This window comes from Chiroxiphia lanceolata, chromosome 18, assembly GCF_009829145.1.
Source record: "Chiroxiphia lanceolata isolate bChiLan1 chromosome 18, bChiLan1.pri, whole genome shotgun sequence".
In the NCBI taxonomy this organism is placed as follows: Eukaryota; Metazoa; Chordata; class Aves; order Passeriformes; family Pipridae; genus Chiroxiphia; species Chiroxiphia lanceolata.
The window spans coordinates 8,270,109-8,296,043 of NC_045654.1; the positions used below are offsets into that span (position 1 = coordinate 8,270,109).

The 25,935-nt window shown below is 52.7% G+C and overlaps 2 protein-coding genes and 1 long non-coding RNA gene across 6 annotated transcripts; 1 reads left to right on the top strand and 2 right to left on the bottom strand.

Annotated features, from left to right (window-relative positions):
* Window positions 1-312: 312 nt before the first annotated feature.
* On the top strand, window positions 313-23,623 carry LOC116795801. Of its 4 annotated transcripts, XR_004360162.1 has the most exons (4): window positions 313-951; window positions 10,351-19,759; window positions 22,632-22,792; window positions 23,023-23,623. It is a non-coding gene; the product is annotated as an uncharacterized LOC116795801 (long non-coding RNA). The 4 variants fall into 4 exon arrangements; XR_004360161.1 differs by lacking the exons at window positions 10,351-19,759; window positions 22,632-22,792; window positions 23,023-23,623 and adding exons at window positions 1,606-1,783; window positions 3,763-5,025 and having other exon boundaries at window positions 343-951; XR_004360159.1 differs by lacking the exons at window positions 10,351-19,759; window positions 22,632-22,792; window positions 23,023-23,623 and adding exons at window positions 1,597-1,783; window positions 3,763-5,025 and having other exon boundaries at window positions 344-951.
* Window positions 963-11,063, bottom strand: ALDH2 (aldehyde dehydrogenase 2 family member). The gene is made up of 13 exons (XM_032705817.1): window positions 10,869-11,063; window positions 9,684-9,788; window positions 8,257-8,397; window positions 7,946-8,025; window positions 7,330-7,441; window positions 6,387-6,515; window positions 5,762-5,875; window positions 5,262-5,364; window positions 4,416-4,600; window positions 3,917-4,081; window positions 3,123-3,280; window positions 1,841-1,955; window positions 963-1,548 (listed from the first exon to the last, which is right to left on the bottom strand). The coding sequence occupies exons 1-13, from the start codon at window positions 10,989-10,991 to the stop codon at window positions 1,516-1,518; spliced, it is 1,563 nt and encodes a 520-aa protein (XP_032561708.1). The 5' UTR covers window positions 10,992-11,063; the 3' UTR covers window positions 963-1,515.
* Window positions 13,323-25,935, bottom strand: ACAD10 (acyl-CoA dehydrogenase family member 10). Its single transcript, XM_032705815.1, is given in 15 exon segments — window positions 13,323-13,589; window positions 15,310-15,376; window positions 15,378-15,642; window positions 16,326-16,499; window positions 17,031-17,176; window positions 18,086-18,236; window positions 18,752-18,933; window positions 19,684-19,752; window positions 20,062-20,209; window positions 20,590-20,749; window positions 21,578-21,736; window positions 23,320-23,514; window positions 24,284-24,432; window positions 25,070-25,268; window positions 25,861-25,935. Coding segments are annotated over 14 exon segments (2,103 nt in total). The 5' UTR covers window positions 25,230-25,268; window positions 25,861-25,935; the 3' UTR covers window positions 13,323-13,511.

Genomic DNA, 25,935 nt, shown 5'->3' on the forward strand with positions numbered 1-25,935 from the left:
CGCCGGCACCGCCGCGGTCAGCCCCGCCGGCCGCCAAGCCCCGCGCCGACGTGGACGCCGCTGCCGCGCCCCCCGCGAAAGGACACGGCTGGATCCCTGCGCCCGCCCCGCGCGCACCCCGCAATTTTCGGCGCCGCCGCCGCGCCGCTGGAGCGGTTTGCAGGCGGCGCAGGGGCGGCTCTGAAAGAGCGCCAGCGCCAGCAAGGTCCCCGCGAGGCTTTCGACAGAAGGGGCGCTTTTTTAATGACGTCATGAGATGGGTTAATACCCTCGCCCCGCCCCTCTCGCGGCATCCCAGGAAGTCTCGCGGGATCTCTGTGCGCCCGCGGGATTTGAGGGGGATGGAGGCGCGTCGGGTCATGAGGAGCTGCGCGGCGCGACGTCTCGCGAGATCTCGTGGGACAGGCGGTGATCGAGGGTGAAGCTGCTCGTCGCGTCCCGAGATGAGAGATATCGCGAGATCTCAGCGCGCCTGCCAGTCTGAGGGGCCGGGCAGCGCGAAGTCTCGCGAGATCGCTAGGCTCCGCCACTGTGAGGGGAATGGAGGTTCCTCGGGTCGTGAGGGGCCGAGCGGCGCCAAGTCTCGCGACATCTGAGCGCACCTGCTGGTCTGAGTAGCCGGGCGCAGCGTAGTCTCGCGAGATCTGCGGCAACGGCCGCCCATGCGGCCCTGAGGGGGAACAGCGAGAAGGAGGCTCCGAACCTGCCCTGCGCCCTCCGTGTCCCCTCACAGTCCCCCTACACCCCTCGTGACCACACCAGGGAGGTGTCTCCCAGCGCCCTCAGTGAGGCTTAGGCCCCCCTCACATCCCCCGGTGCTCAGGTAGCTCTGCCCGCCTTGCAGGTGTAGGAGTTCCTTTAAGCCAGCACAAAGACAGCAGGAAAGGCAGCGAAAACCCTCAAAAACCGCTTGCTGAGGCCGGGATTTGTGTGCACAAACCTCCAACAAAGGTAGGGTTGGCTGCACTTAGACAGGAATGTTTATTGGGAGTGGATACAAAGAGCAGGAAGGAACAAGAAAACACTTTCACCTCACAGATTTCACTCCCTGCCCAGGTACGCACCGAGTTCAGTCTGCTCACACAAGAGGGACATACATAGTTTATAGGGCAAGGATATAGAGACAGCTCTGTAAGCCAACAAAGAATTGTTACTTTATATAAACCGTCCTAGACTAAACAAGCAGTTCAATGATTTCTCTGGGGGAAAAAAAGCATATCTATCAGATACAGATGGAAAGATCACACCCATCTCATGTGGGTGATTGTACCCAAAATAACCCATCTCGTGTTAGTGCTCAACTCGCTGTATTTGGTATTTTAAAAAGATAAAGCCAAGTAATGTGGTTTTTTTAAACAAAAGCTCCTTCAAACACCTTCTAAAAAAAAAATCTCTCAACGCGGAGTTACATTATTTTTGCACCTAAATTTTGTGTGTTTAGAGGTTTTGCTGCTTTTTGTCTCATGAAGCTGCAGAAGTGTTTCCAAATTCTTGGAGAGGCTGCTGTCCTTTCCTTTAGGAGTTTTTCTGTGGAATTTTGATTGTCACCTAGAAGAAAAAAGAGAAGAAAAAGTCACAAGTGATTCTTTTCTTGAGACTGCTCAGGGGTGGTCACTGGAGAGGCAGCGGGAGAGAACCAGAGGACAGGGAGAGGTTTGGAGACTGGGAAGGCTCAGGGAGAGGGGGAGTCTCCAGGTCTGGGTCACAGTTCTGCTCCAATTTGCTCTCAAGCACCAGAAGGAAGAATTGCAGCTCTCAGCCCAGCCCACACCAACAGGCACAGGTACAACTTGGAGCTCCAGCAGAGGGTTGGGGATGCCTTGGGCACAGGGATACTCACATTTTTCACCTCCACATAGGCATCCAGCCCATATTCCCCCAGCTCTCGCCCGTTCCCAGAGGCCTTGTAGCCCCCAAAGGGGGCCTGGGCACCAAACACGTTGTAGCAGTTGATCCTGGAATGGAAATCAAGGGTTAAACACCTGGAGCTCAGGAATTCTTCATGGAAGAGCCCTCTGGCAGCACAGGGACAGCTGATCTGTTTGCAACAGAGGAAGGGAGGAGTTTCTCTGCAGGATTTGTGTATTTACCAGTTCTCTCAGGCAACAGAATTAATCCTGAAACCTTATCACACAGAACATCGTGGAATCTGTTACCATCTCTCATTGTCCCAGTGCTGCCCTCACCCCCCTCAGAGCTCAGGTACCAGAAGCACCCACTTGTTCCCTCAGTACCAATTAAAACAAAGTAAAAAATAAAGACAGTGGGATCCTAGATCTCCAAAATCTTGTGCTAGAGCAGGAAACTGGTCTTGTAGTGATGCCTTTGGCACAGGCTCAGGACAGAGCAGAACATCCTCTGCAGCAGCCACGTCCCTGCCCAGTGATCCCATCACTGCTGGCGCTCAGAGCCTGCAGCACTGGATTGCTTCTCCCCCATCCCATTCCTTAATTCACAGTGGGAGTATGGAAACTTAATATAAATCGTAGAATCATGGAATAGTTGGGAGGGACCTTAAAGCTCATCCAGATCTGCCTGCTGCCATGGGCAGGGGCACCTTCCACTGTCCCAGGTTGCTCCAAGCCCCGTCCAACCTGGTCTTGGACACTTCCAGGGATGGGGCAGCCACAGCTTTTCTGGGAATTCCATCCCAGCCCGTCACCACCCTCACAGGGAAGAATTCCTTCCCAATATCCCATCTAACCCTGCCCTCTGGCAGTGGGAAGCCATTCCCCCTTGTCCTGTCCCTGCAGGCCCTTGTCTAAAGTCCCTCTCCAGCTCTCTCAGAGCCCCTTTAGGCACTGGAAGGGGCTCTCAGGTCTCCCTGGAGCCTTCTCCTCTCCAGGCTGAACAATCCCACCTCTCTCAGCCTGGCTCCAGAGCAGAGGAGCTCCAGCCTAAATATACTTCCAACCTAAAAATATATATATATGTATTATTTATATATATAAAAAATTTTACCAACAGTTACCATCACAACTGAAGTCTGACAGGACATTCAGTGAAGTACATGTAAAATTGGATCCAAAGGAGGGACAGGCTATCAAAGAATGAGCCCAGTGAGCCCTGGCAGCACACAGGGAAGCTCCTGGCAGCTCTGGGAGGAGGCAGAGGGAGCTCACCAGACTGTGCCAGCCCTCAGGCTCTGGGACACATAGTTGGCCTTGTCCACGTCCCTGGTGAACACGGCGGCTGCCAGCCCATACTTGGAATCATTTGCTCTCTCAATGACCTCCTCGATGGTTTTGAACTTCAGGATCTGCATGACCGGCCCAAAGATCTGCAACGTCCAAACAGAGCAGGTGGAAATCTCCGTGAAGGTAGATAAGCAGAAACCTCCTGACTGCAGCCTCAATCTTTCTGGGTCTGTGCACAGCACCTACATTCTGCTTTTTATCCTACAGGTCCAGACCTTTCATATGGCAAATGAGGAAAATCAGGCACCTTTGGAGGGAAATAGCAAATACTGGTTATTTTCCTTCCACGTTTGTTGCCTCAGGTACATTCAGTCTCCCTCTGGACAAGTCCAAAGTATGAATCATTACCAATCTAACAATTTGCTTTGTGTCAATACTTGCATTTGACTAGAAACACGTGTTCCTGATCTCAACATTTAAACCAAACCAAACCAACATGAAAAAATACTTTACCAACATCAAAGACTTAGAAACTCGGGGTCATGTGGGTGATGTGGGAGCTGTGTATGGGTGTAAGAAGTCACACAAGACATGAAATTCAAATATCACTTCCCCTATTCCGCAGGGCCCAGGATGTAATCGGGAGGGAAGATAATTCTAGAAAGAGTTTCACAGCTCATGAACACCCAGTGCCTGTAAACCTGTGGGGCTTTTGCATCAGAGGGGGCAAAGTGACACGAGTGAGAAGGTGAGGGCCAGGAAGGTGCTGCAGGACTCACCTCCTCCCTGGCAATGGTCATGTTGTCCTGCACGTTCCCAAAGACCGTGGGCTGGATGAAGTAGCCCCTGTCGGCAGCGGCGTTGCCACCACACAGCAGTTTGGCTCCCTCACGCTTCCCAGAACTGATGTAACCCAGGATCTTCTTGAACTGCTCTTCATCCACCTGTGAGCCATGAGGACACACATCAGCTCCACCTCCACTGGGGGGAAAGTAGATTCTGCTCCCACCTGCTGTGCTCCAGCAGTTCCCAATCGCAACAGAGTGCCCAGCCAGCTTCAAAGGGAGCGTTTTTAAATGCCAGCGTCAAGTGGAGGTTGTGGAATCATCAGAATGGTTAATTAACCTTTCCCCCTGCACAAGCAAGGAGATCATGGGACAGTTCAAAGGAGGTTAATCGAGAGACTGAAGGATAATTCCATTCTAATCTATGACACACTATGGCTCAGGATTGGGACTATTCCATGAGGTAACAGCTGAGGGCATTTCCTGCTCTTACCTGAGGCCCCTGCTCAGTTTTAAAGTCGAAGGGGTTTCCGACCACCCTGGCCTTGGCCTTCTCAACACTCCTCTCCACAAACTCATTGTAAATGTCCTCCTGGACGTACGTGCGGGACCCGGCACAGCAGCACTGCCCTTGGTTGAAGAACAGGGCGAAGTGGGCTTGATCCACTGCCCAGTCCACTAAGAGTGGGGAGAGGAGAGAAAACAAATCAGCAAATAGACCCAACCAGAGTCAGAAGATGACTTCTTTAGAACAGTTATCACAGAGACTGATGGGGGTACAACGTCCTGTCACTTGGCAGCATTTTCCATGCTTTGGTGTGGCAGAAGTTACATACATATTTCATTCATATGAGGGTCTATTAAGGCACCCCATACTAGACAAAAATACCTAATCTGAGGCAGATTACAGCCCTAATTTGAATTTGTCAGGTATTAAGGACAAATTTTTTTAGATCCAGAAGAATTTCCTCCCTCGCTGCCATATAAAAGCACTTTTGTTGGTTCATCAAGACCAAAAATGAGACTGTATGCAAGGGAGGAGGGAACCAGGACTTCTTAAGTGTAGGGAAGAGTGGTGTGCTCCAAGAGAAACAGAAATTAAACCAAAAATGGAGCAAAGACTGAGGGAAGATATACTGAAACAACAGGTTGTTGACAACTGAACTTCACAGCACTGGGAAAAAAAAGTGGGAGTGGAGCAGTGCTGATACTCTGGGTGAGACCAGCCCAGCGGAGTCAGGGCTGGACAGCAGAGGTTTCCTTTCCTTTCCCCTCCAGCTCTGCCTGCAGAAAGTCAAGGTAAAAGGCACAGATCAAACTTTACACAGAAGGGACTCACTGTCTGCATCAGACATGATGATATTGGGGCTCTTCCCTCCAAGCTCCAGGGTCACCCTCTTCAGGTTACTCTCTGCTGCAGCTTTCTGGATCAGGTGCCCAACCTGCAGGAGAGCAGAGCAGGGGCTGGAATTAACTCCTCCATCAGCAAAGCCTGGCAGGGCACTGGGTTTACACCTCAGTCAGCACTTCAGTAATAATCCCCTCATTGTCAGGGCTGTAAGGCTGCCCAGTTTCACCTCCAGTAAGAAGCAGCTTAAGGGAAACAATGGGAAATATTCTAAAGAACAAAATAAGAATAAAAGAGTCTTATGTCATGCAAAAATAAATGTCACACCCTGGAATCAGCTGTAGTTTTTAAAGTGAGATGTAGAAGGCAAAGCACCTCCAGTATTTTATACAGAAAAGGCAAACACCTCCAGTGTTTTATACAGCAACGGTGTTCCAGCAGTGAGATATTCCCTGCATCCCAAGGGCTGGAAGGTTGAGGTGCTCCCTTACCTCTGTGGAGCCAGTGAAAGCCACTTTATCAATGTCCATGTGGGAGGAGATGGCAGCCCCTGCCGTGGGCCCATAGCCAGGGATGATGTTCACCACTCCCGGTGGGAATCCAGCCTGACAATTCCCAGGAGACAGCAACATTATTCCTCTTACAAATCAAGGATTTCACCTACACTCCTCTGTTAGTGACCCTCAGTCAGCCTCCCACCAGGAACAGAGCATTTCCACTTCACTTTCACTTTGGGAAATTAAAATTGGTTTGGAGTTTTAATGCTCAGTTTGCAATGACCAGGACAACTCCTCTCCCCACCCACATCCCAAGCACAGTTTGGATCTATATATACATACATATATATATATATACATGTTCACTTCCTAATCACCCTGGAGTTCATTATTTAAGTGAACCTCAAAGAGTCCTTCCCTAATCAACATCTACATTCTCTGCATACACATTTAAAAGGACAAAAGGGGTTGGGTTTTTTTGTTAAATCAATGCTAAGAGACGCAAGACAATCCAGCCACTCTGCAGAGCAGACAGCTCCTCCCTGTTCCTGTCACATCCCAGTGGGAGTGAATCTCTCCCCACTCCAGCAGGGAATGGAAGCCTGGCCTTGGCACTCACCTCTTTGATCAGACTGGCCACATAGAGGCCACTCAGGGGGGTTTGCTCTGCCACCTTCATCACCACCACGTTCCCAGTGGCCAGGGCAGGCCCCAGTTTCCAGGCTTGCATCAACAGTGGGAAGTTCCACTGAAAAACAAGGAGGGATTTGCTGGTCTGAACTGGAAAGTTTCTGATTATTCAGTAAGTACCCAGTGAGCTTCATTCAAATCAGCACCTGTGGAAGCAGTCCTGGATCTTCCCAGAGCTGCTCTTCAATTTTTGCCTCCTTTTCAAGCACTGCAGGAAAACTGTACTCCAAAGTGTGAGCTGTAAAACCCCAGCTTTTTTGAGGAATAATTTTTACCTTAGCCATTAAATGTTCTTTTGAGGCATTTTGAAACAGAGCCTGTTTGTAATGACCAGGCAGCCCATGCAGACCAAGGAGGTGTTTATGTGCAGCTCTTGCTCAATGCAAGTATGAAGAACATGCAAATACAGCACATAAAAATCAGACCCTGGCTGTTCCCACAGAGAGGTAACACTATCCATGGCTCGTTGTACAAATGTGTTTGCCACTTGTTGTTGACAAACCACCCTGTTACTGAAATAACATCACACACAGAACAGCTGATTTTTGCCCTCGAGCTCTATTGCCTCATCACATGGAATTTTGGATTTGATTCTAGGCAGTAGTTTAAACTTAATTGTGGTTCTGAGCTAGGTAACTGCTATAAAGGGGGTTAAATCCTTTTTAAAAAATTTTTTTAATCAGCAAATACAAAGTAAATGTTACTCAGAGCCCATGAAATCAACTCCCAGAGTGAAGGAAGAGCCCTCCCAGCTGGTGCAAGCAGAACTTTGTTTACCACAGGGAGGAAGCATCGGTGCAGCAACAGATAGTAACTTCTTTGTAACACTGAATTCTCAAATGCTGCAGGAACTGCTGTTACATTTTACTTACTGGGATTATCTGTCCACAAACTCCCACTGGCTCGTGTCTCGTGTAGCAGAAGAAGTCTCCGTCTAACGGGATGGTTTTCCCATGGAATTTATCTGACCAGCCTGCACAGTATCTGGAGACAATAATGTTTTGGTCACTGAATTTAAAACAACCAGTCATTACAAAATAACAAGTGTCCTGTCAACAGAAAACAAGAGCAACTTCCTCCAAGTATTTGCTTCCTTCCTATTTTCAGTCACTTCCTAAAACACACCCCAATGCAAATATTTCCCAAAAAGGTGATGTTAAGGGTGGCCAGTAAATGCAAATATTTGTGTCTTCCACTTTTGCCAGCACTTTGCACAGCATAGCTTCTGTCATTCTTGTGCTGTTAATGGATCACCACCATTAGTGTGAGACCTGTGTATAACATGAGACAATGTATAGTTAACAAACCTTTGGAAAGCCCCATGAATTACAGCAAAAGGTAAACCCAAGGTGTGTGACACTCTGCTATGGGCCAGATGAAACCACCAGTCAGCTCCAGACTCCACAGCCCCTGAACGGGAGGGACCTGTCCTGTCCCTGCAGAGGTTTGTTTGCCATGGGCCAGCTGTGGCTGTCACCTCACACCCACCTGAGACACTTGACCACCATGTCCAGATCCACCAGGTAGGAGATGGCGTAGGGTTTGCCATTGTCCAGAGTCTCCAGAGCCTGCGAAAGACAACAGCGGGTGAGGGGGGAAACTCAAGTGTACAGTTTGACTCTGTTTGTAATTTGCAGTCTGGATCTGTCCTGCATGTTGGCCTTTTGCTTCCAGCTTCCCAAAAGTACCTCCCCACCCTTCGCAGCCCTGTCCCAGCCTGAGCTGTGGGTGAAGCCCTGGGACACCTGATGGACACCAACTCCCGTGGGCAGAGCTGGGCCACGGAGCACAACACTCACCGCCAGGTAGGCCCGGTCCCGCTCGATCAGGTCGGCGAGGCGGTGCAGCAGCTTCCCCCGCTGGGAAGCATCCATCCTCCTCCAGGGAGAGCCCAGCTGGAACGCTGCCTTGGCTGCCTTCACCGCCTTGTCCACATCTGCCTGCGGAGGAGGCCAGGAAGAAGGTGAGAAAGGAATAACCAGCCCACACTCTCTCTCTCTCTCAAAATCCACTCTCCAGGAGAAAACAACCCCTAGCCAGAGTGGCTGCTTGTGCCAGGCTTTTTGGGGACAAGAACCTGCAGCTTTGGCAGCTGCCCCACTGCCAGACACCATCAGCACATGGGCCACAGCCCCTGGGTTTGCCCTGTGACCACCAGCCCAGGCAGCACTGCAGCAGCACAGCCTCAGCACAAACACTGCACTGGAGCCCACACAGCTTTCCCAGCCAGTCTGTATCCATGGGGAAGAGGGAACGGGATTGGTAGTGCAGCAGAGGGTGCAACAGCTGTGCAGCCACCACCTCCACCCTCACTCAGACTGTTAGTTCAACGACAGGGAGTGCAAACATCATCAAGTTATTTCTGCAGTGTCACCCGCTGAGTTAATATTTGCATCCTAGAACCAGGCATGGAAAAAGCTCTGGAAGTGTTCTTTTGACACTCTTCAGGATTCAGTCTAGAGGAGTTTTTCCTTGATCAGAGAGATCTCTGACCCATCATTTTGTCCTGTCAGGCACTAATTTGTTTCTGGTTGGTTCTCTGTCCTGGCTTGCTGGAATGGTCTCGCCAGGACAAGCCAGGCTGCCACGGAGAACAAACAACAAAGGGTTTCCCTCACTCACCCCTCCCTTGGGGAACTCAAACAAGTTTCCAGACTGTAGGAAGAACCCAAAATTGCTAGGAAACACCATCTCAGCTCTGCCACAAACTCTTAGCAGGGCCTTGCATAAGGCAGGGGATGATTATGTGACTATTCCCCACCAGTTCTTTTTTTAATTTTTTAATTTCCTAGGGCTGGGATTGGTCTTCCACTGCAGCAGAAAGGGGCTGTGAGGGGAATCCTGACCTTCTATGTCCTCTCTCACAGTGACTCTGTGTCACACTGCCAGCACAGCACCCACAGGACCACAGAGGTGTCTGCCTTCATCCCTGCCCGTCCCAACAACCTCTGCCCAGGACTGCTCCCAAACCTCCCAACTCTGGCTCTCCTGCACACCACATCTGTTCCTCTGCCCTTCCCAGTCCCAGCTTGGTGCTGGGAAGGGCAAATCCAGGTTCTGTTGAGAGCAGCAGTCAAGGAAGAACACAAGCAGCACTTGATGAGGTATTTGCATACAGAGCCCTTGTGGAGCTGCCCAGGTGAGAGGGGAGGTGGTGCCTTCCTCTGCAACCCCCCTGGACCTGCTCACACAGAAAACAAACCCATTTCACCCAAACCACACTCACCTTATCACCCTCAGCCACCTGGCAGATGACTTCCCCTGTGGCTGGGTTGATGGTGGGGAAGGTTTTCTTGCTGACAGCATCGTGCCATTCGTTATTTATGAAAATCTGCAAAGGAAAAGCCAAACAGAGCTGAGGCTTCGAGCCAGAGCCCAGTGAAGTCTGGGGGAGCTTTGTTTGATGGCAGCTGAGGAGGCTTTAATTAAAAGGGCTTAACTTGACTTGTGTGGGCTCCAAACCTGCACCAATATGGAGATATTTTAGCCTAAAAAGCACACAACAAAAGACACAGCCTCGAGTAAATCAAAGAAATCACAGCTCAGCAAACAGCACGAGAATTGGAAGCAGTTCTCATCTTGGGAAAACTTGGAAGGCCTGGAAGCCTGGCTGGAGGTGTGCAGGGATACTGGGAAACTCAGGAGACTGAGCAGTGGGAAAATGCTTTAGGCACAGACATACAGTCATGCGATTTTGTACAGAGCACTAGAGTTTTTGCAGCATTTCTTACAGTCTTAAGGATCTTTTCCAACTTAAATGATTCTATTATTTCCCAGATTAACTGATTTTAGGCTCCCGTGCACTGTTCTGAAATGGAACCAGGTGCCAACAACAGCTTTTCACCAATTCTTTCTTTCTTTCTCTCTTTCAAAGGGTGAATTTGTTTTTCCAGGTCCGAAACAGGAGCGCGAGTGCAAAGATCGCGGTGATCGCCCAGAGCTCGCCGAGCATTCGGCCAACCACCGCCAGCCTGGCCACAGCGATCGGGGAGGAGTGGAATTCCTTGGGAGAGGAATGCTGCCTTCCCCAGCACCCCGCACAGGTGATCCCACAGCGTTTACTCTGGAACAAGGGTCTGATCTCTGCCGATAACCAACACCCAGACAGGCACCTTCCCCTCCTCATTCCCATTCCCAGAGTTTCCTCCTTTTCCCGATGCTGAGCCCACCGGGAGATGGGGACAGGGCCCGATGGTGGCGGGACACACACTCTGAGCCCCACAGGGCACCCAGGTAGCTTTTCCAGTGGGATTTTCCAGCAGCACAAGGTTTCGGGCGCAAATCTCCGGGGGCTCCAGCGCTCCCAGCGTTCCACCGGGATGTCCCAGCCCCGTACGCGGACAGGGCAGCCCCGGACCCGGCGGCCCAGCCCGGCTGAGCCGGGACCAGCGCGGCCCCAGCACGACCCTACCTTGTTGAAGGCGATGTCGGGGCGCGGGTTGGGCGCCGGGATGGGGGAGGCGGCGGCGGCCGAGAAGGGCGCCCGGAGCTGGGCCGGGCAGAGCCGGGAGCTGCGCACCAGCGCCCGCAACATGCTGAGCTGAGCCTTGCTGAGCTGGGCTGGGCTGGGCCGGGCCGGACCCCGCTCCTCGGAGCGGCCCCGCCCCGTCCCGCCCACCTCGGCACGGCTCGGCCCACGGGGCCGGGTCCCGCACGGTTCGGCTCGGTGCTGCCTAGAACTGACTTGGCGTGACTTGGTTCGGATGGAATCGTCTCGATCCAGCTCGGTGCGGGCAGCGCAGTTTGGCTCAGCTCGGCTCAGCACGGTCCCGTTTGGATCAGCTTAGCGTGGCTCAGCAGGACTCAGCTGGGCTCAGCTGGGCTCAGCACCGTTCGGGTCAGTTCGGCCCAGCTCAGTTCAGTTCAAATGAGGCTTGGTTTGGTGCACCGGGGATGCCTCATCAGTGTCAGCAGCCACACTGCCCCTGTCCCTGCCCAGGGAACTTAGTGCAGGAAACAATTAGGAAAAAGGCAGAGAAAAAACCCAAAAGCATCTCCCTTGTGCTGGTTACTTTTGTGGGAAAGTGCTGTGATGAGGGAAAAGTTGGAGACCTGGACCGTGGATGTGCCACCACTACCACGCAGAAGGGAATCCAAAAAAGCTCCTGTGTGTCTGGCAGTGGGACAAAACCACTCAAGTGCTTTCACAACAGGGACATTACTCAGTGCATACAAAGGAGAGGCTTTGTAAAATCACTCCCAACAATGGCTCAAGGCCTTTTTTTCTTGTTTGCTTAAGATGCCTTGTGCAACTTCAGGCTCCCAAGTGCAGGTTCACGTGCAGGGAACAGGGGTGTGCTCACGTTATCATCACCATCACTAAGGAAGCCACAGACCAAAAACATCAAGAGTTTTTAACCTCCCAAAGAAACCTGTGGTATTACCCTGTGTCTGACTGCACTTTTTTGGCTTCTTCAGTGAGGGGTCTCTGAAAGGTCACAGGGATGGCTCTGGTTTATAAAAGGCGCCACAAAAATTGCGGGATATGTCAGTTCAGATATAGTTTGCCCCAGTGTCCTGGAAGACCCAGGGTGCTGAAAGTCTTGCTGGAGGTTCCTGCGTCTGCAATTCTCCAGGCATTTCCCTCGGGAGGGGAATCTCAGCCCTACCGTGCAGGGAGGAACCACAGAGCCCAGGCAAAATGCCTGCCCAAGGTTATCCAGCAGGACTCAGATTAGGCTGTGTGTATCCTGGATCAGCTGAAAAGAAATCCTCTTGGGCAGGATCTCCTCTCTCATCCCTGTCCCCCTGTATCCCCTGAAGGGTGACCGATTCCCTTCACCGCTCCAGACAGCAGGTTGTGGGCAGCCCTTTAGGAGATGGCACTTGCAAGGACGACTTGTTGCAACACGTTCTCTATGCTGTTACAGACCTGCACGTGTTAAACCACTGTGGGAGACGCCAGACAGACCTGTTTTACCTGCAGAGATGTGCCTGTGTCTCCCAGAGGGAGCAGGTCAGGCTGTGTATCCACAGGGCATGTCACAGAGCTGAGCTCCAGCTCAGGGCTAAGCCCCCATGTGTGTCCTGCTGATCCCGTGGTGGAAAATGGATGACATTGAATGCTAGCCCTGTGTCAATGCTCCTCTTGAGCCCCTTTCCTTCCCTGGGGCTTGGCAGACAGACCCAGCAGCACTAACCCACCTCGATGGCAGACCCAGCTCTGAGCCCTGCAGGGGCTGCGACTGAGCCTGAAAGATAAGATGGTGGGAGGTGCAGAAGCCAAGTGCCTGCTCGGAAACCATCCCAAGTACCTGGGCTGGGCAGATTCAGGCTCAGATACAGGCTCCCTTCTTCTTCCACAGCAGAGCCAAGTGCCTGAGGTTGAGGTGGAATTTCACCCCAGAGCCTGGGAGATTCCAAAGCTCAGGTTACCAGCTTCCCCAAACTCCACGATCCTGGTGTTGGGCAGCCAGCATGGCCACCCCAGGGCTCCTTGAAGTGCCCCTTGTGTCCCTGAGAGCAGGGATGTGGTGCCCACCCATGGCAGGTGGATGTGGCCTTGTGAAAGTGGGCTGTGATGCTGTGCCCACGCTGGAGGAGCTGGAGAATCCAAAGAACTGTGCCCATCACTTTAATATTGAACTAATACCACACACAGAGAACCTGGAATTACCATGATTGTTCCCACAGTTCTCCCCTTGCTCTGACCTCCCTGAAGTACTGAAATCCCCCATTGATCTAGACTGCATCTTCCATGATCCCTGAAGAGACCCAGAGAAACCCACTGCAGTCACGGGACAACAGAGTCCTCCCAGTTCCAGGGACCAGGCACTGTCTCAGCTCCAAAGTCTCCCCTGAATCCAGAGTCCTTGAGGTCATTCCTGACCAAATCTCCCTGCTGCGGGACTGACTCTCTGGAGCCTCATGGTCCAAGGATGATTTTGCCCCATATTGAGCTGGGCAATAAAGGCACTGAGCACAGATAACAACAAACAGCACTGGAATTGGGAAGCTCACAGGCTGCCCTTAGCACAAGGGCCTCTCCCGTGCCAGAGTGGATGGTTTAGTTTTCCATCCGAGGCTCCAAAGGACTGTGACCCTCATGGGACCCTCAGCCAGACGTGGAGCTCAGGTCCAAGGGAAGCACCAGGCTGGGATCTGCACTGTGGAGATGTTCTGCTCCAGAGACCTGTGGGAGAGTGAGATCAGAGCCCAGCTGGGCACAGAAAGGGCTGCAGGACCAGGGCAGGATGGCAGGGAGTACTCTGGGAACACAGTGCTGGGGAAACATCCTCCTGGGAGCCCCACAGGACAAATCACCCCTCATGCTCACAGGCCCCATGCTGCAGTGGGGTGGAGGAGGCCGCAGTAGGGAGGGGGGGTCCCTGTGTTCTTTTTTTGAGTCAGGGAAGGCTCAAGCATTAGGTATCTGCTCACCTGGCTGCCTGATCCACGGCCTGTACAGCCACCAGAGCCTCTGCTTTGGTCCTGGCACGCTCTGCCTGGGGGAAGAGTATTATTATTATTATTATTATTAAGACACATTAGGTGGTCTGGTGACCCTGATGTCCCTCTGATAGCCAGTCTGAGGGAGAAACTGAACTCCTCTGGACAGGATCTCCCCGGACAACTGTGGGGACAGGCAACCTTTGGGACCAGCAGGCAAAGTCTGCTGGCTCCTGGTGTGGGATGGGGCAGGATCAGCTGAGATCCTGCCTTGTTCAGCCAGGAGTACCTCAGCCAAGGGCTGCCAAGCTCCCAGGAATAAACCCCTCCCAGAAGTGCCAGCTAGCACAGAGCAGCCTTGTCCGTGCCCTTGGCCCTTGCCCAGCCCAGGAGCACTGTGGCAATTCCAGGCCAGGAATATTTGGCTGTTTAACCCTTCTCTGCATTATCTTTCTGCTGCAGGCAGCAAGACTCCTCCCCTGGCTTTCACAACAGACTTCCACAGCAAAGGTTGGCAGAGCAGGGACGATGCCAAGGGAAAGAGCAGTGGGATGGATGGGGAGATGGCAGGGATGAGGGGGCTCCATGGTCCCACACACAGGGAGCAGTGTCTCCACAAGCCCCAGGCATGGAGTAGAGAGAGTGTGACTGTTCTGATGTTTGGTAAAAATGAGTGTTTCTAAGAAGGGTGAGGAGATCTGCTCATCCCAGCACTCCCAAATTCCCCAGAACTGCTGCTTCCCAGCAGATCAGCTGCTAAGCACCCTGAAACGCTGGGGTTTGCTGGTTTCTGCCAGAGCACAAGGAAATGCTTTGGAAGGGCAGAACAACAGATGGGATATGTTTTTGGCAGCTAAAAGGCAGTTAAATAACCCACTAGAATTTGATAAAGCCACTAGAATAGTTGAGAGTATGATCTCAGCGGCAGCCCAAGGGTGGGGATGTTTGCTTTGGTTCACAAAGAGCAGAGAGTTGAACGAGAGTTGTGGAGGTACAAGCGGCTCCCTGACCTTCTGAGGGACCTCTCAAGGAAGCACCAGAGGGACACTATGAAGGGAATTAGCTCCCTCTTTCCCACAGAGAGTCAGCAGCCAAGGCCTCCCTGATCAGGGAGAGGGAACAAGCAGCCATCTCCTCCCTGGACTGGCAGGTTGGAAAGCCCAAGCCCAGCCAAGCTCTGGACACACCATCAGCACTGATGGCAGGACTTGGTGGAGCAGCACCAGTAATTACAGCTGGGCTGGCATTAATCTGCTCCTGTTAGAAGGGAGTTCCAGCTTCTAAAATCACTGTTTCCCAGGATATGAACTCTGTTACAGCCATGGGAAGCCAGCCTCCTTCCTCCAAGCCACCGGATTCTGTGAGTGCCAAATGTCTGATGTGATCAGGAGAGCAAGGGCAGAGGCCACGACCCCCACCCTGGGGCAGGTGCAGCAGAGCAGCTCCAGGGGGGAAGATCTCACCTGCAGTTCTGGCACAGCACGTGGAGTCCAACTGGGCTGGGAACTCAGAAAGCCCCACTGTATTTTCCAGCTTGCAATGAAGATCCTGGGCCATCCCCAACAGGCTGATGGGAGGAATGACCAGGGGAACCTTGGGCACAGGACGTGGCCAGGTGCTGTAACTCCTGCTGGGAAATGGCCCTCGCCCGGCCCAGGTGCTGGAATGTCGTGCGAGCAGCTTTGTGGGGGGGAGGCTCTCAAACACACGGAATCCTTCCTTTATGGCAAACTCCCAAGCCAGCTCAGCCACAAACTCTGCATCCTGAGGGCTGCTGTCACCTGGGGCTGGGCTGCCTAGGGACAAGAGAGCAGGACTTGTTTCAAAGAGCCATTTCTTATGTAGTCACATCCCAAACAGCACCATGTGCCCTCGTCTGGGCCAACCACAAAACCCTCTCAAAGGGATGTGAAAATAACATCCCATTTTTCTCTGCTAAGGGCTCCAAGGCCAGAATTGATGTGTGCAGATGAACAGCACGAGAGTTCCCAGCACCTCCCTGTTCCCGAGTCCTTGGAGGAGGCTGGTGCTGAGTTTGAAGGTCTGAGAGCTCCACCTGTAGGACACGGCTTTGAGCTCTCAACTGTGAAAGAGGAGACCTCTCAGCAACCTCTGATGCACACAAACAGGAGCAGACTGTGCTGGAGCAGAGAGGCAGCCCTGTGCTTTGCAGGACACTATTCCCATCCCTCTGGAACACATATCACTGGATGGCTGCTTCCCGGCCGCTCATCAGAGAAACAAGATCTTTCATTCTGAGCCCTCATTTCTCACAAGAGCTCTGTGCTGAAAGCACAAGAGTGCCAGACATGCCACACTTTGCTGCAGCACTTGGAATTTCAGAGTTCTCGGGATTCCCAGCCCGGAGTGCCCAAACCCTGCTGCTCTGACCTCCCTGGCTCAGAAAGGGAGCCCTCCCCAGAGTTGTGCTGTGTCTGTGCCCTGTGCAGGGCAGAGCTGTCCTCGCTGGGCTCCTCACCTGCCGCACAGCGCTGGTGCCGCCCCTGCAGCGCCACGGCCAGGCGGAAAAAGGCAAAGGCCATGTAGAAATTCCAGTTCTCCGGGAGCTCCACTCCCATGTGGCCGCAGTACATCTGGGAATACTCCTCTGCCGTGGGAACTCCCAGCTGCCTCAAATCACACTTCCTCAAGCCTGGGTGAGGGGACAGTGAAGGGGTGACAGTAAGTCAGCTGACAGTGAGGAGCTCACAGCTCCCTAGGGATGCCATGAGACCTGTGGCAGAGCCAGGCAAATTCCATGGAGGCACCTGTACCCATCCAGAACCTGCACTTGGGCTGGCTCCATACAGAACTCTGGGGTTGGACACCAGCCCGTGCAGCTGAAGTGCACACAGGGCAGTTCTCTTGGTGAGGGTAAGACTGTGAAAGCCGTGACTGACAGAGATTCCTCCTCAATGATGGAAGAATTTTCCTCCCAGTTTAACCCTAAATCACTCCTTTTAACAAGTGTATAATTGTGGACAAACTGTTCCTGGTGTGGTTCACAGCTTTCCCACCCAAAAGAGTTGCCCAGCTTCAGAGCTGCAGCGAGAAAGGGCAAGCAATGCAAACCCCGAGCCCTTTGCAGTGAGCCCAGGTGCCAGCTGAGCTCCTGGGGCACAGCTAATCTGTTCTGAGCTCTGTTCCTCTCTCCATGTCACACTGGCTTTGCCCCTCTCTGTACCTCTCCGAGCACTAAAGTGAGGTGGTAGGAAATAGGCCATGCAGCTATTCGCCAAATCAGAGAAGGGATCTCCTAGAGCTGCAAACTTCCAGCCAAGGACAGCAAGGACTTCTGGCCTGTCTGGATGAAAGACCAGGTGGTCCATCCTGTATCAGAGGGAAAAAGAGATCAGAAAAGTCTCCAGAGGGGGAAAAAAATCCCAGTGCTCAGCAGCAGTAGGTGCTTTCCAGTGCTCTTCACTCTCTTCAAAAATTGCCAAGTCCTTTGGGAGGCTGCACAAGTGGAACATTAAATTTCTACAAGCAGAGGACGGAGGTTACTCAGTAGTGAACTCCCTGGTTAATGATGAAATGAACTGTGCTTTGGAGAATGAAACCAGGATAGTCAGAGCCTCAGATCATCAACAGATGTTACAGGACAGGCTAATCATAAACTGAAGCACACAAGTTACTGTCCAGGGGATGCTCTGGTCACTTTAAAGGCATGCAGCCGCTGCAGACCCTGCTCTGCCATGTGCTGTAGATTCTGCACAGCCCTCACCAGTCTGAGCCCCAGGAGAGGGCAGGACTCCCCTAGGGAGCAGCCACAGTGGGCAGCCACCCTTCCAGGGGCAGAGAGCTCCTGCAGTCTTGAGGGAAGGAGCCTTGGGCCAGATCTGGCACACGCCTCCACTGCAGCCCTATAGCCCTGGCAGGACCCAGCCAGGGGCTGGCAGCACAGAGACATCACTCAGCACCCCTCCCCTCTGCCCCAGCCACCCCACTCCATGACTGCACCTGCAACACTGGCACGATTTGCCACCCAAACTCTTTCAGCACCAAATGCCATCAGCAAGAAGCACCAGGGCTGATTTTTGGGTATTGCAGAAACAGCTGATGATCCTCCAGTGTTACACCAGTGTTTTCAGCAGTTGGGTGAAGAAACTTTCGATCTTATTCCCTGGGGGATGCTGAACCTGACCCAAGCCCAGCTTGTGGACTGCTCTAAAGCTGTCTGTGTGTCACTTTACACTCCCTGTCCCTCCCTCCTGCCTGGGATGTGCTCCAGGGCAGTACCTGAAATCACCGTGTACCAGTGTTGTCTTCTGAGACTCTGGAAAATGCAGAGGCAGCCACTGGATGAGTCTCTCCATCGCTGGGATAATGTGAGTTTCCACAGCTCGGTACTGCTTTGTCCAGGTCTCAACTTGCTGCTGAATGTAATTACCTGGAACAGGGAAAAGGGACTGGCACAAAGAGGCTTCAAAAGGGATGCAGAAAAAGTCCAACAGCCAAGTAGAACTCAGTCTAGCACCCTGAGTTAACTGCAATTTCCAGGGGTCTTGTACATTGTTAATTGGGCACTGGATTTAATATTCTGGTGGAAATAATCTGATCCTGGACAAATCTGATCTCCACCAGATCCAGGAAGCTGAGCTGGCTCTGTTGAGGCACTGGAGGAGCTGAGGAGGTTTGGTCAGAGATGGCAGCAAGCAAGTTCCTCCTGCAAATAAGTTACTCCATAGTGCAGCTTGTGTTCATGGCAGGAAGTTCTGGGAACTCCTCACAGGAAACACTGACTCAAGGATCTAAACAGCTCTCCAAGCCCTCCCACCACACCTGGGGATGCAGACACTGGGCTGCCCTTTCCCTTTCCCCACTGCCCCCAGTTTGGCCCATCCAGCCTATCCCTTGAAATGCTGACACACAGGAGGAGATGGAGGATCTCTGGCCTCCTCTCACCGTGCTCCCCGAAGTCCTGCAGCCTGGCTGCCCTGAGGTCCACGCTGTGGATCCTGGCGAGGACGTGGCTCATGGTGCGGTACCGGGCCTGGCGCTGGTGGGGCGGCAGCGCTGGCAGGGACACGTCGCGGTGGACACGGCCAGGGCAGAGCTCCATCACGTAGAAAGGTGAGCCAAGGGTGCTGGGGAAGCAAGGGGGGGACTGATGGGACTGAGTTCATCCTGCTACTGCCACCCCTCAAAGCTCACCCGCCCCCTGAACATGGACAGGAGAAGAGCAGCCTCAGCAGCACCTGAGCACTCACCTGAGCCCTGCCCAGGCTGGTGTGTGGTGGCACAGGGCTGTGCCATGATCAGCCCTGGTCCCTCCAGCTCCTTGAAGCTGAGCTTGGAGGCTCCAGCAGCAGCCCTTTCCCTGCCTCCCTGCAGTGGGTGTGGAGCTGGGCTGTCAGGCTGCGCACAAACACCAGGAATGCTGGACACACATTTAACTGCAGTGCAGAGACTGTTCCTGCAGCCAGCAGAGATCTGAGCTGCCTGCAGGCTATGAGGGGTGTCCTGGTCACAGATTTGCTGCTGTCATGGCTGTCTGAGGTCTGGCACTTTGAAAAAACCCCTCTTCATTGCAAACCTGAGCACACTGAGTCAGCAGGAAGCCCTAAAACATTGTTTTATAACTGCTTTTCAGAGGGAGCATTTTGATTAATTGCTAAAACAGGACACATCTAAACCAAGCCAAATAAAAGTGTTTCTGTCCTTTGAACCTCTAGAGGCTCCTCCAGCCCCAGACATGGCAAATGCTAACTACACCAATGCACTCTGTGAGCTCTGGCTCCTTCTCTTCTCTCCTCGTGTTTGGGGGAATTTGGGTGCAGTTGTCAAGCACAGAGCAAAAGCTGGGATCAGGAACAGGATCCCAGGGCCAGGATTACCTGCTGTCCTCGCAGAGAGCAAGTACAGTGGGAACAGGAACACCAGCCTCAGAGAGAGCCTTCAGGAGCCTGCCAGGTGAGTCAGAGAGCTGGGTCAGCACAGGGAGGCAGGAGGGAATCAATACTGGAACACATCCTTGTAGGCAGACACACACATCAGAGTCCTGTGCTCAGTGTTAAATACACTACAATAACACAGTTGGGGTGGGTGAAAGAAGAGCACCCAAGCCTTCATATGGCCCACAGTCCTGGGATCTGTCCAACACTCTGAAAAACAAGGGGAGATCACAAATGATCCCCCCTAAAAGTCCTGCAGCTCTGTTGCTGAGCACACCTTGCAGCAGGACCCCTCCCATGTGAGGCATGGCTGCCTCTCACCTGTATTCCCTTGGGACAGCAGGGCCTGAGGGACTGGGGCTGTCAGGAGGCTCCTTTTCCTTCTTCAGCACCAGCAAATGATCCCCAAACTTGACCAAAAAGCTCCGGCTGGACTCTCTGTGGTCAAACTGCCGTAACTCCAGAGGGCCTGAGAGTTGGGAGTAGAGGGTCAGCACTTCTCCAGGTTTTACAGCCCCTTCCTGCACCTGGGTCTGAGATCCCACTCTGTGTCCCAAACCCCTGGGAGTAGCTCACAGATGGCTTACAGGACAAGAATATTCCTGGCATCTCTTTGGCAACTTGTGCTCAACCCCCCCCCCCCGCCCGCCAAATGAGGACATCCTAAAATCCTGTTTCCCATTTCTGGGAAACAGTGATGGATCACTGAAAGCTGTATGCCTGTACTGTTTGAAGATTAGGAGCCTTTCATTATTATTACTTTTCAATCCATCTGTCATATGATGGAAAAAGCCAATGGCTCCAGAATATCCAGGCTTTCCAACTGAAGGGCCATACCCACTGTGATACCTGTTGGGTGGGCACCCAGAACATTTTCAAGGTACTTTTGCAGTTGATCCTTTGGGATTTCCATGCCTGGTCCCACTGAGCGAGTATAGGGGACAAACCCTCGCAAAGGAAATCCCAGATGGGTTTCCAGCTCTTTGAGTGCTGCCTCCGGATCATCGACCTGAAAGCAGGAGGGAGAGAGAAACACTGGTGGAGGATAAAATTTCCTGGGAAAGAAAGAGCCCTGCACAGTTATGATGCATTTATCTGTGAGTCCAATGGCACTGATCCACTGACAGCAATTCATGGGTCATTCCCTGACCCACTGACTCACAGCAATTCATGGGTCGTTCCCTGATTCACTGACACACAGGAATTCACATATCATTCCCTGCCAACGTGAAGCTTCCCACCTTGGTCTCTGTCCTGGACATGTACCTGTGATGGTGGCATAGGCACTGTGAGCCCGGGATAAGAGCTGGAATTCCCTGTGTGCAGTCCAGGGGAGCAGAGTTCACTCTTCCCACCAGTCCCACTCTTGTCCTTCCCCCGGTGGTCCCCCCACCGAAGTAAAACCCCTCTGTGCTCACTGTCTCCAAAGCCTGGGGGCAACCTGTTAGTCCCAGCTGACACATCCCTGAGGCCTCAGAGCTTCCAGGAATTCATTACATAGGGCTCATTTTCTCCCATCAGGTGGATGTGGTTGGCTCAGCCGTAGGTTGGGGCTGTTTCTCCCATAGGGAACTGAGGAACAGAAAGGAGAAGCGACTTCTCCAAGGTTCCGTTGGCTGTAGGGTTTGGAGCTGGGAATGAAACAGAGCAGTGCAGACTCTGCCAGTAATCCCTACTTTAACCCCACCACATCCTGCAGGAACAAGGACAGGATGGAACAAAAGGCTTGGCAAGACGAGTCAGGCACTGCCACTGAAAATATGGAGCCGTTCAAGCCAAACAGCTTCTGGACTCCAAATCCATCCTCAAATCCCACCCTGGATGAGTTGCTTTGTACCTTCACTGTTTTCATGCCAAGCTGGGCTGCTGCCTCCAGGTTGTGGCTGCTGCTGTCGAGGACAATGGATTCCTGGGGCTGGACACCCAAGCGCTCCAGGCACAGCCTGTAAATCCCGGGATCTGGCCAGTGAATTCCTTCCTGATGGGATTCAACCACCTACAGCAACACCAAATAGATTATGGATGAGCCTGCTGGGACCACAGACAGCTGTGCAGTGTTGGGAATGGAGATGGGAGGGTGGGAAATGGAAATGGAGGTGAGTGGGTGGGAAAGAGACTGACAGTCTAATTAACATGAGGGATAAAGGACACGGAACGAGGGCCTGCAGCTGGATGGGACGTGATTCCAGTGACTGTGTGGGTGCCAACTGCCTTGGCTGTGGCTCTTCAGCTCAAATCAGCTGAACAGGATCAGCCAGTCCTTGGATGGAAGATATCCAACGAGATGTCCCCATGTGGGAGACTCACTGGGTATCCCAGGCCAATTGCTAAATGCTGTCCAAGGAAGCCTTGGATGGCAGCACCTTCCAGCTCTGGAAAAGTGTCCTGACCACTGCACCCACCAACCACCCCAAACCAACCCTGACAGCAGCTGAAGTGTTGACCACAACCATCCACCCAAATCCGGATCAAAAAAGTGTTGAGTCAGTCTCTGAACTCCCACGACCATGAGCAATCCAAGCACTGTTTCCTCCCTGCTTTGATAACACTCCAGGAATAAATATTAATCCACTGGATGGATATAAAACCAACAGTAATGGAAATCCACATTCAATTATTTTTTCCCCACTAATTGCTGTTGCCTGCTGTTCCAAAGCACCACACACACATGGGCTGTGACATGGAGAGGTTACTGAAGTGCTTTGAAACACCCTGTGGTGACAATCACACAGACATCCCACCAGAGCATCATCCACTGCACCTGTGTCACCAGGAACACACAGAAAGCTGAGCCAATAACAGCATAATGTTGACAAGATGACTTTAAACAGTCCCAGGTTTTAAATGCATTAATATGACTTTTCCTTGCATATTTTGTTGTCCCAATCAAGGTTATAAAACAAGCTTTAAACTCCTGAAATTCAAAGATTTGAGCGGGGCACACAAAAAAAGCAAATTTTCTGTCATGCTGAGCCAAGTCCTCGTGTGCAAATGGTGCCACTGGAACCAGCCTTGAGGTTCATAGAGAATCTTCTGTGTCATCTCTGCAAAGGTGAGGTGTGTTGGGAAGGAGGGCTCTACTGGGAGAGGGGTCTGTGCTGGGAGAGGGGTCTCTTCCTGCTCCTCAGCTCACACAGATTGGCACGTTGGGGTACTGGGTTTTTTTGTAATGTAGGGGATGTTTTGCAATTCTTTGAAGAGTCCTTACTCTTTCAAAGCTTTTTTTGTTTAAAGCAGGCAGGGGCACTGGGTAATAACATTTATTTTTGTATGCTGTTCCAGCTTCCAAGTCCTGTATTGAAATCACTGCCTGTGCCTGTTACACAGAGACTGTGGTTGTATGGTTGTGTGGGCACTCTGATTTTTCAGAGTCACTCAGCCCCTCTCCAGGGCCCAGTCCCTCCAGTGAATGATGCCAGGAAAGGTTTTCCCAGGCTCTTACACTGCTCTCTGTCTGCCTACACCTGCTGCTGGTGCTGTTCACTTGGTACCTGCATGGAAAGAATTCCAGTCTGAGACTGAGGAGCAGAGCCACATTAGGATCCAGCAGAGCCACATTCAGGATCCATCCAGCCTTACCACGTCAAAGTGCCGTCGATCCAGGGCCAGGAACCTCCCTCCCTTCCCCAGGGATGAGCTGTTGCTGAGCAGAGCTGTCTTAAGCCCTTCTGCCCGGACACACTGAGCTGCTTCTGCCATTGTGGGGAGCTGTTTTATCATCTCAGCCCGGATTAAGTCCCAGAGAAAAGAGTCCACTGGAACACGGACATCTGCCTAAGAAACCAGAGAAACCCCAGGAATGATAATTAGCCATAAATGGGTTTTAAGCAGGGATGAAAATAAAAGTGGTTGGGTGGGTAGGTTGCTTGATCACCTTATCTCGCTGTCCTACTTCCTCTGGCAGCAGGAGGCAGGCAGGGGATATCCCAGCTACATGGCTTTGCCCAAATAAACAAGTGTTCTCACATTACTGATTCTACAGAGGCAGCAGAGGAGATACAGGGCTGATTTTGGGAAAGAGAAATGCACTGGGACTGTGCCTGCCATGGGATCAAGGCAGGGTAGAGACAAACAGTGACAGTAAACCTGCAGTTTACACTGAGCTGTTTCAAAAGGACATTATTCCAAGAGGATTCTTGCTCTGTGTCCCTGGGGCTGTGGTGGAGGAGCTTCTACTGATCTGAGAATCCTCCCTGGAGACTACGGTCTCCATCCCTCCTGTCCATGTATGAACTGACAGCCAAAGCCTCCCAGCTGCTTTCTCACCTGGGCTGATCCAAGAGGTGTCTTGAAATCAGAAAGTTATGAAAGAAGCTGATGGAAATTAAGGGAAATTTATCTGCCTGCCCTGCCCGGGTACCAGGGTGATGGTGGCAGTCAACATCTGCCCTGCTCAGACAGCAAGGCTTCCTAGATGGAAAATCCAGACCTTTCCAGCACAGGATTTCTCTTCCAAGCTCCTCCTTCCTCACCGAACCACCCCAGCATCCCATTTCCATGCAGCCAGGAAGCACAAGGAGAGGAGGAAGAGGGATTGGCTTACAATCTCAAAGCACTGCTGTCCCAATTCCTGCAGGAACTCCACAGCTGTCAGCTCTCCTCTGGAATACCTCCGGGAGGGACTGTTCTCCCCTCCGGACAGCAGGGCTTGCTGGATGGTGCCAGCTGGAATACAATTCTGGGCCTCCCAGTCTACAGGGTGAGAAGTGAAAAAGCCAGGGAAGAGCATGTAATGGCATCTCCAGAACTGGGAAATCAGCTTGGAACCCTCTGAGGTGGATCCATGGCCCATGAGGATGGATGTGCTGAACTGGGGTAATGGACCCAGCACACAGGGAAGGGTTTGGCATTCCAAGAACTGCAGCACCTCATCCCTGGTTTTGGTGTGGTATCTTTGGAGGGTTCCTGAAGGTGCTCAAGGACTGCACCAACCTTGGGTGGTATCAGCTGGTGGCACTACAGGACAGTTTCGTTACCAAGTGGGTTCAGGGTGGGTACTGTCACCTCTACGACTTTTGATGGCACTCATCATCTGGGGTGTCTCATGAGAACCAGGGGAGGGTCAGGTTGGATCTCAGGAAAAGGTTCTTCCCCCAGAGGGGGAAGAGGTTCTTCCCCCAGTTCCCCCAGATTGGGCACTGAACAGGCTCCCCAGGGAATGGTCACAGCCCCGAGGCTGCCAGAGCTCCAGGAGCATTTGGACAACACTCTCAGGGACAGGGTGGGATTGTTGGGATGTCCTGGGCAGGGCCAGGGGGTGGACTGGATGATCCTTGGGGGTCCCTCCCAACTGAGGACATCCCATGAGCTCAGGACTGGGAGCACACACCTGTGGCTGTGCTGTGGGGGTCTGGGAGCAGGACCCCACTCTCCTCAAAGATCACGGCCCTGTAACGGCTCCACCCGGACCCGTGGCACTGGATCAGCCCCCGCGGGAGCTGCTGGATCCTGACACGGAGCAGGGCATGGGCACAGCTCCTCAGGAACATCCTGAGACACAGGGGGCTCCAGGGAAACTCAGAGCTGGCCTGGTCAGAGGAGAGAGAAGAGGGCACAAATAGACAATTAGAGGGGTGAATGTTTATTCATGGAATCATTAGGGTTGGAAGAGACATCCAAAATAAGTCCAACCTCTGACCAAACCCCACCAGCCCCACTAATCCATATGGCAAATTGCCACTTCCACTCGTGTTTTGGACACTCCCAGGGATGGGGACTTGGGGACTCCACCCTGGGCAGCCACTGAGGTATTCATTAATCACACACACTAATTGCTTAGTAATTGGAGCAGGTGGGGCTCCCAGGAAACAGGGGGCAGGACAAAAGGAAGCGGCCTCAAGCTGCGCCAGGGGAGGTTCAGATTGGACATCAGGTAGAATTTCCCCACGGAAAGGGTTGTCAGGCATTGGAAGGGGCTGCCCAGGGAGGTGGTGGAGTCCCCATCCCTGGAGGTGACCAAGGAACGCCTGGACGTGGCACTCAGTGCTCTGGTGACAAGATGGTGCTGGGTCCCAGGTCGGCCTCGATGCTCCCGGAGCTCTTTCCCACCCCAAATTCCCCGAATTGTCCCCAGTCCCAGCCCCGCCGCCCCTCGGGCTCCCCCGTCTCGCGAGAACATACCCGCCTCTCGCGAGACCCCCCGCGGCCCCTCAGCCCCCGCTCTCGCTCCGCCGGTGCCGGCGCGGCCCCGCCGCC

What these genes read in the sequence shown, in the direction of transcription:
- ALDH2 (XM_032705817.1), bottom strand. Translation starts at nt 10,991, where the DNA reads ATGTTGCGGGCGCTGGTGCGCAGCTCCCGGCTCTGCCCGGCCCAGCTC. An exon ending in AAACTGAGCAGGGGCCTCAG is followed by an intron (nt 4,082 to 4,415) that starts GTAAGAGCAGGA and finishes CATGGCTCACAG; the next exon opens with GTGGATGAAGAGCAGTTCAA. An exon ending in CTGAGGGCTGGCACAGTCTG is followed by an intron (nt 1,956 to 3,122) that starts GTGAGCTCCCTC and finishes TTTCCATTCCAG; the next exon opens with GATCAACTGCTACAACGTGT.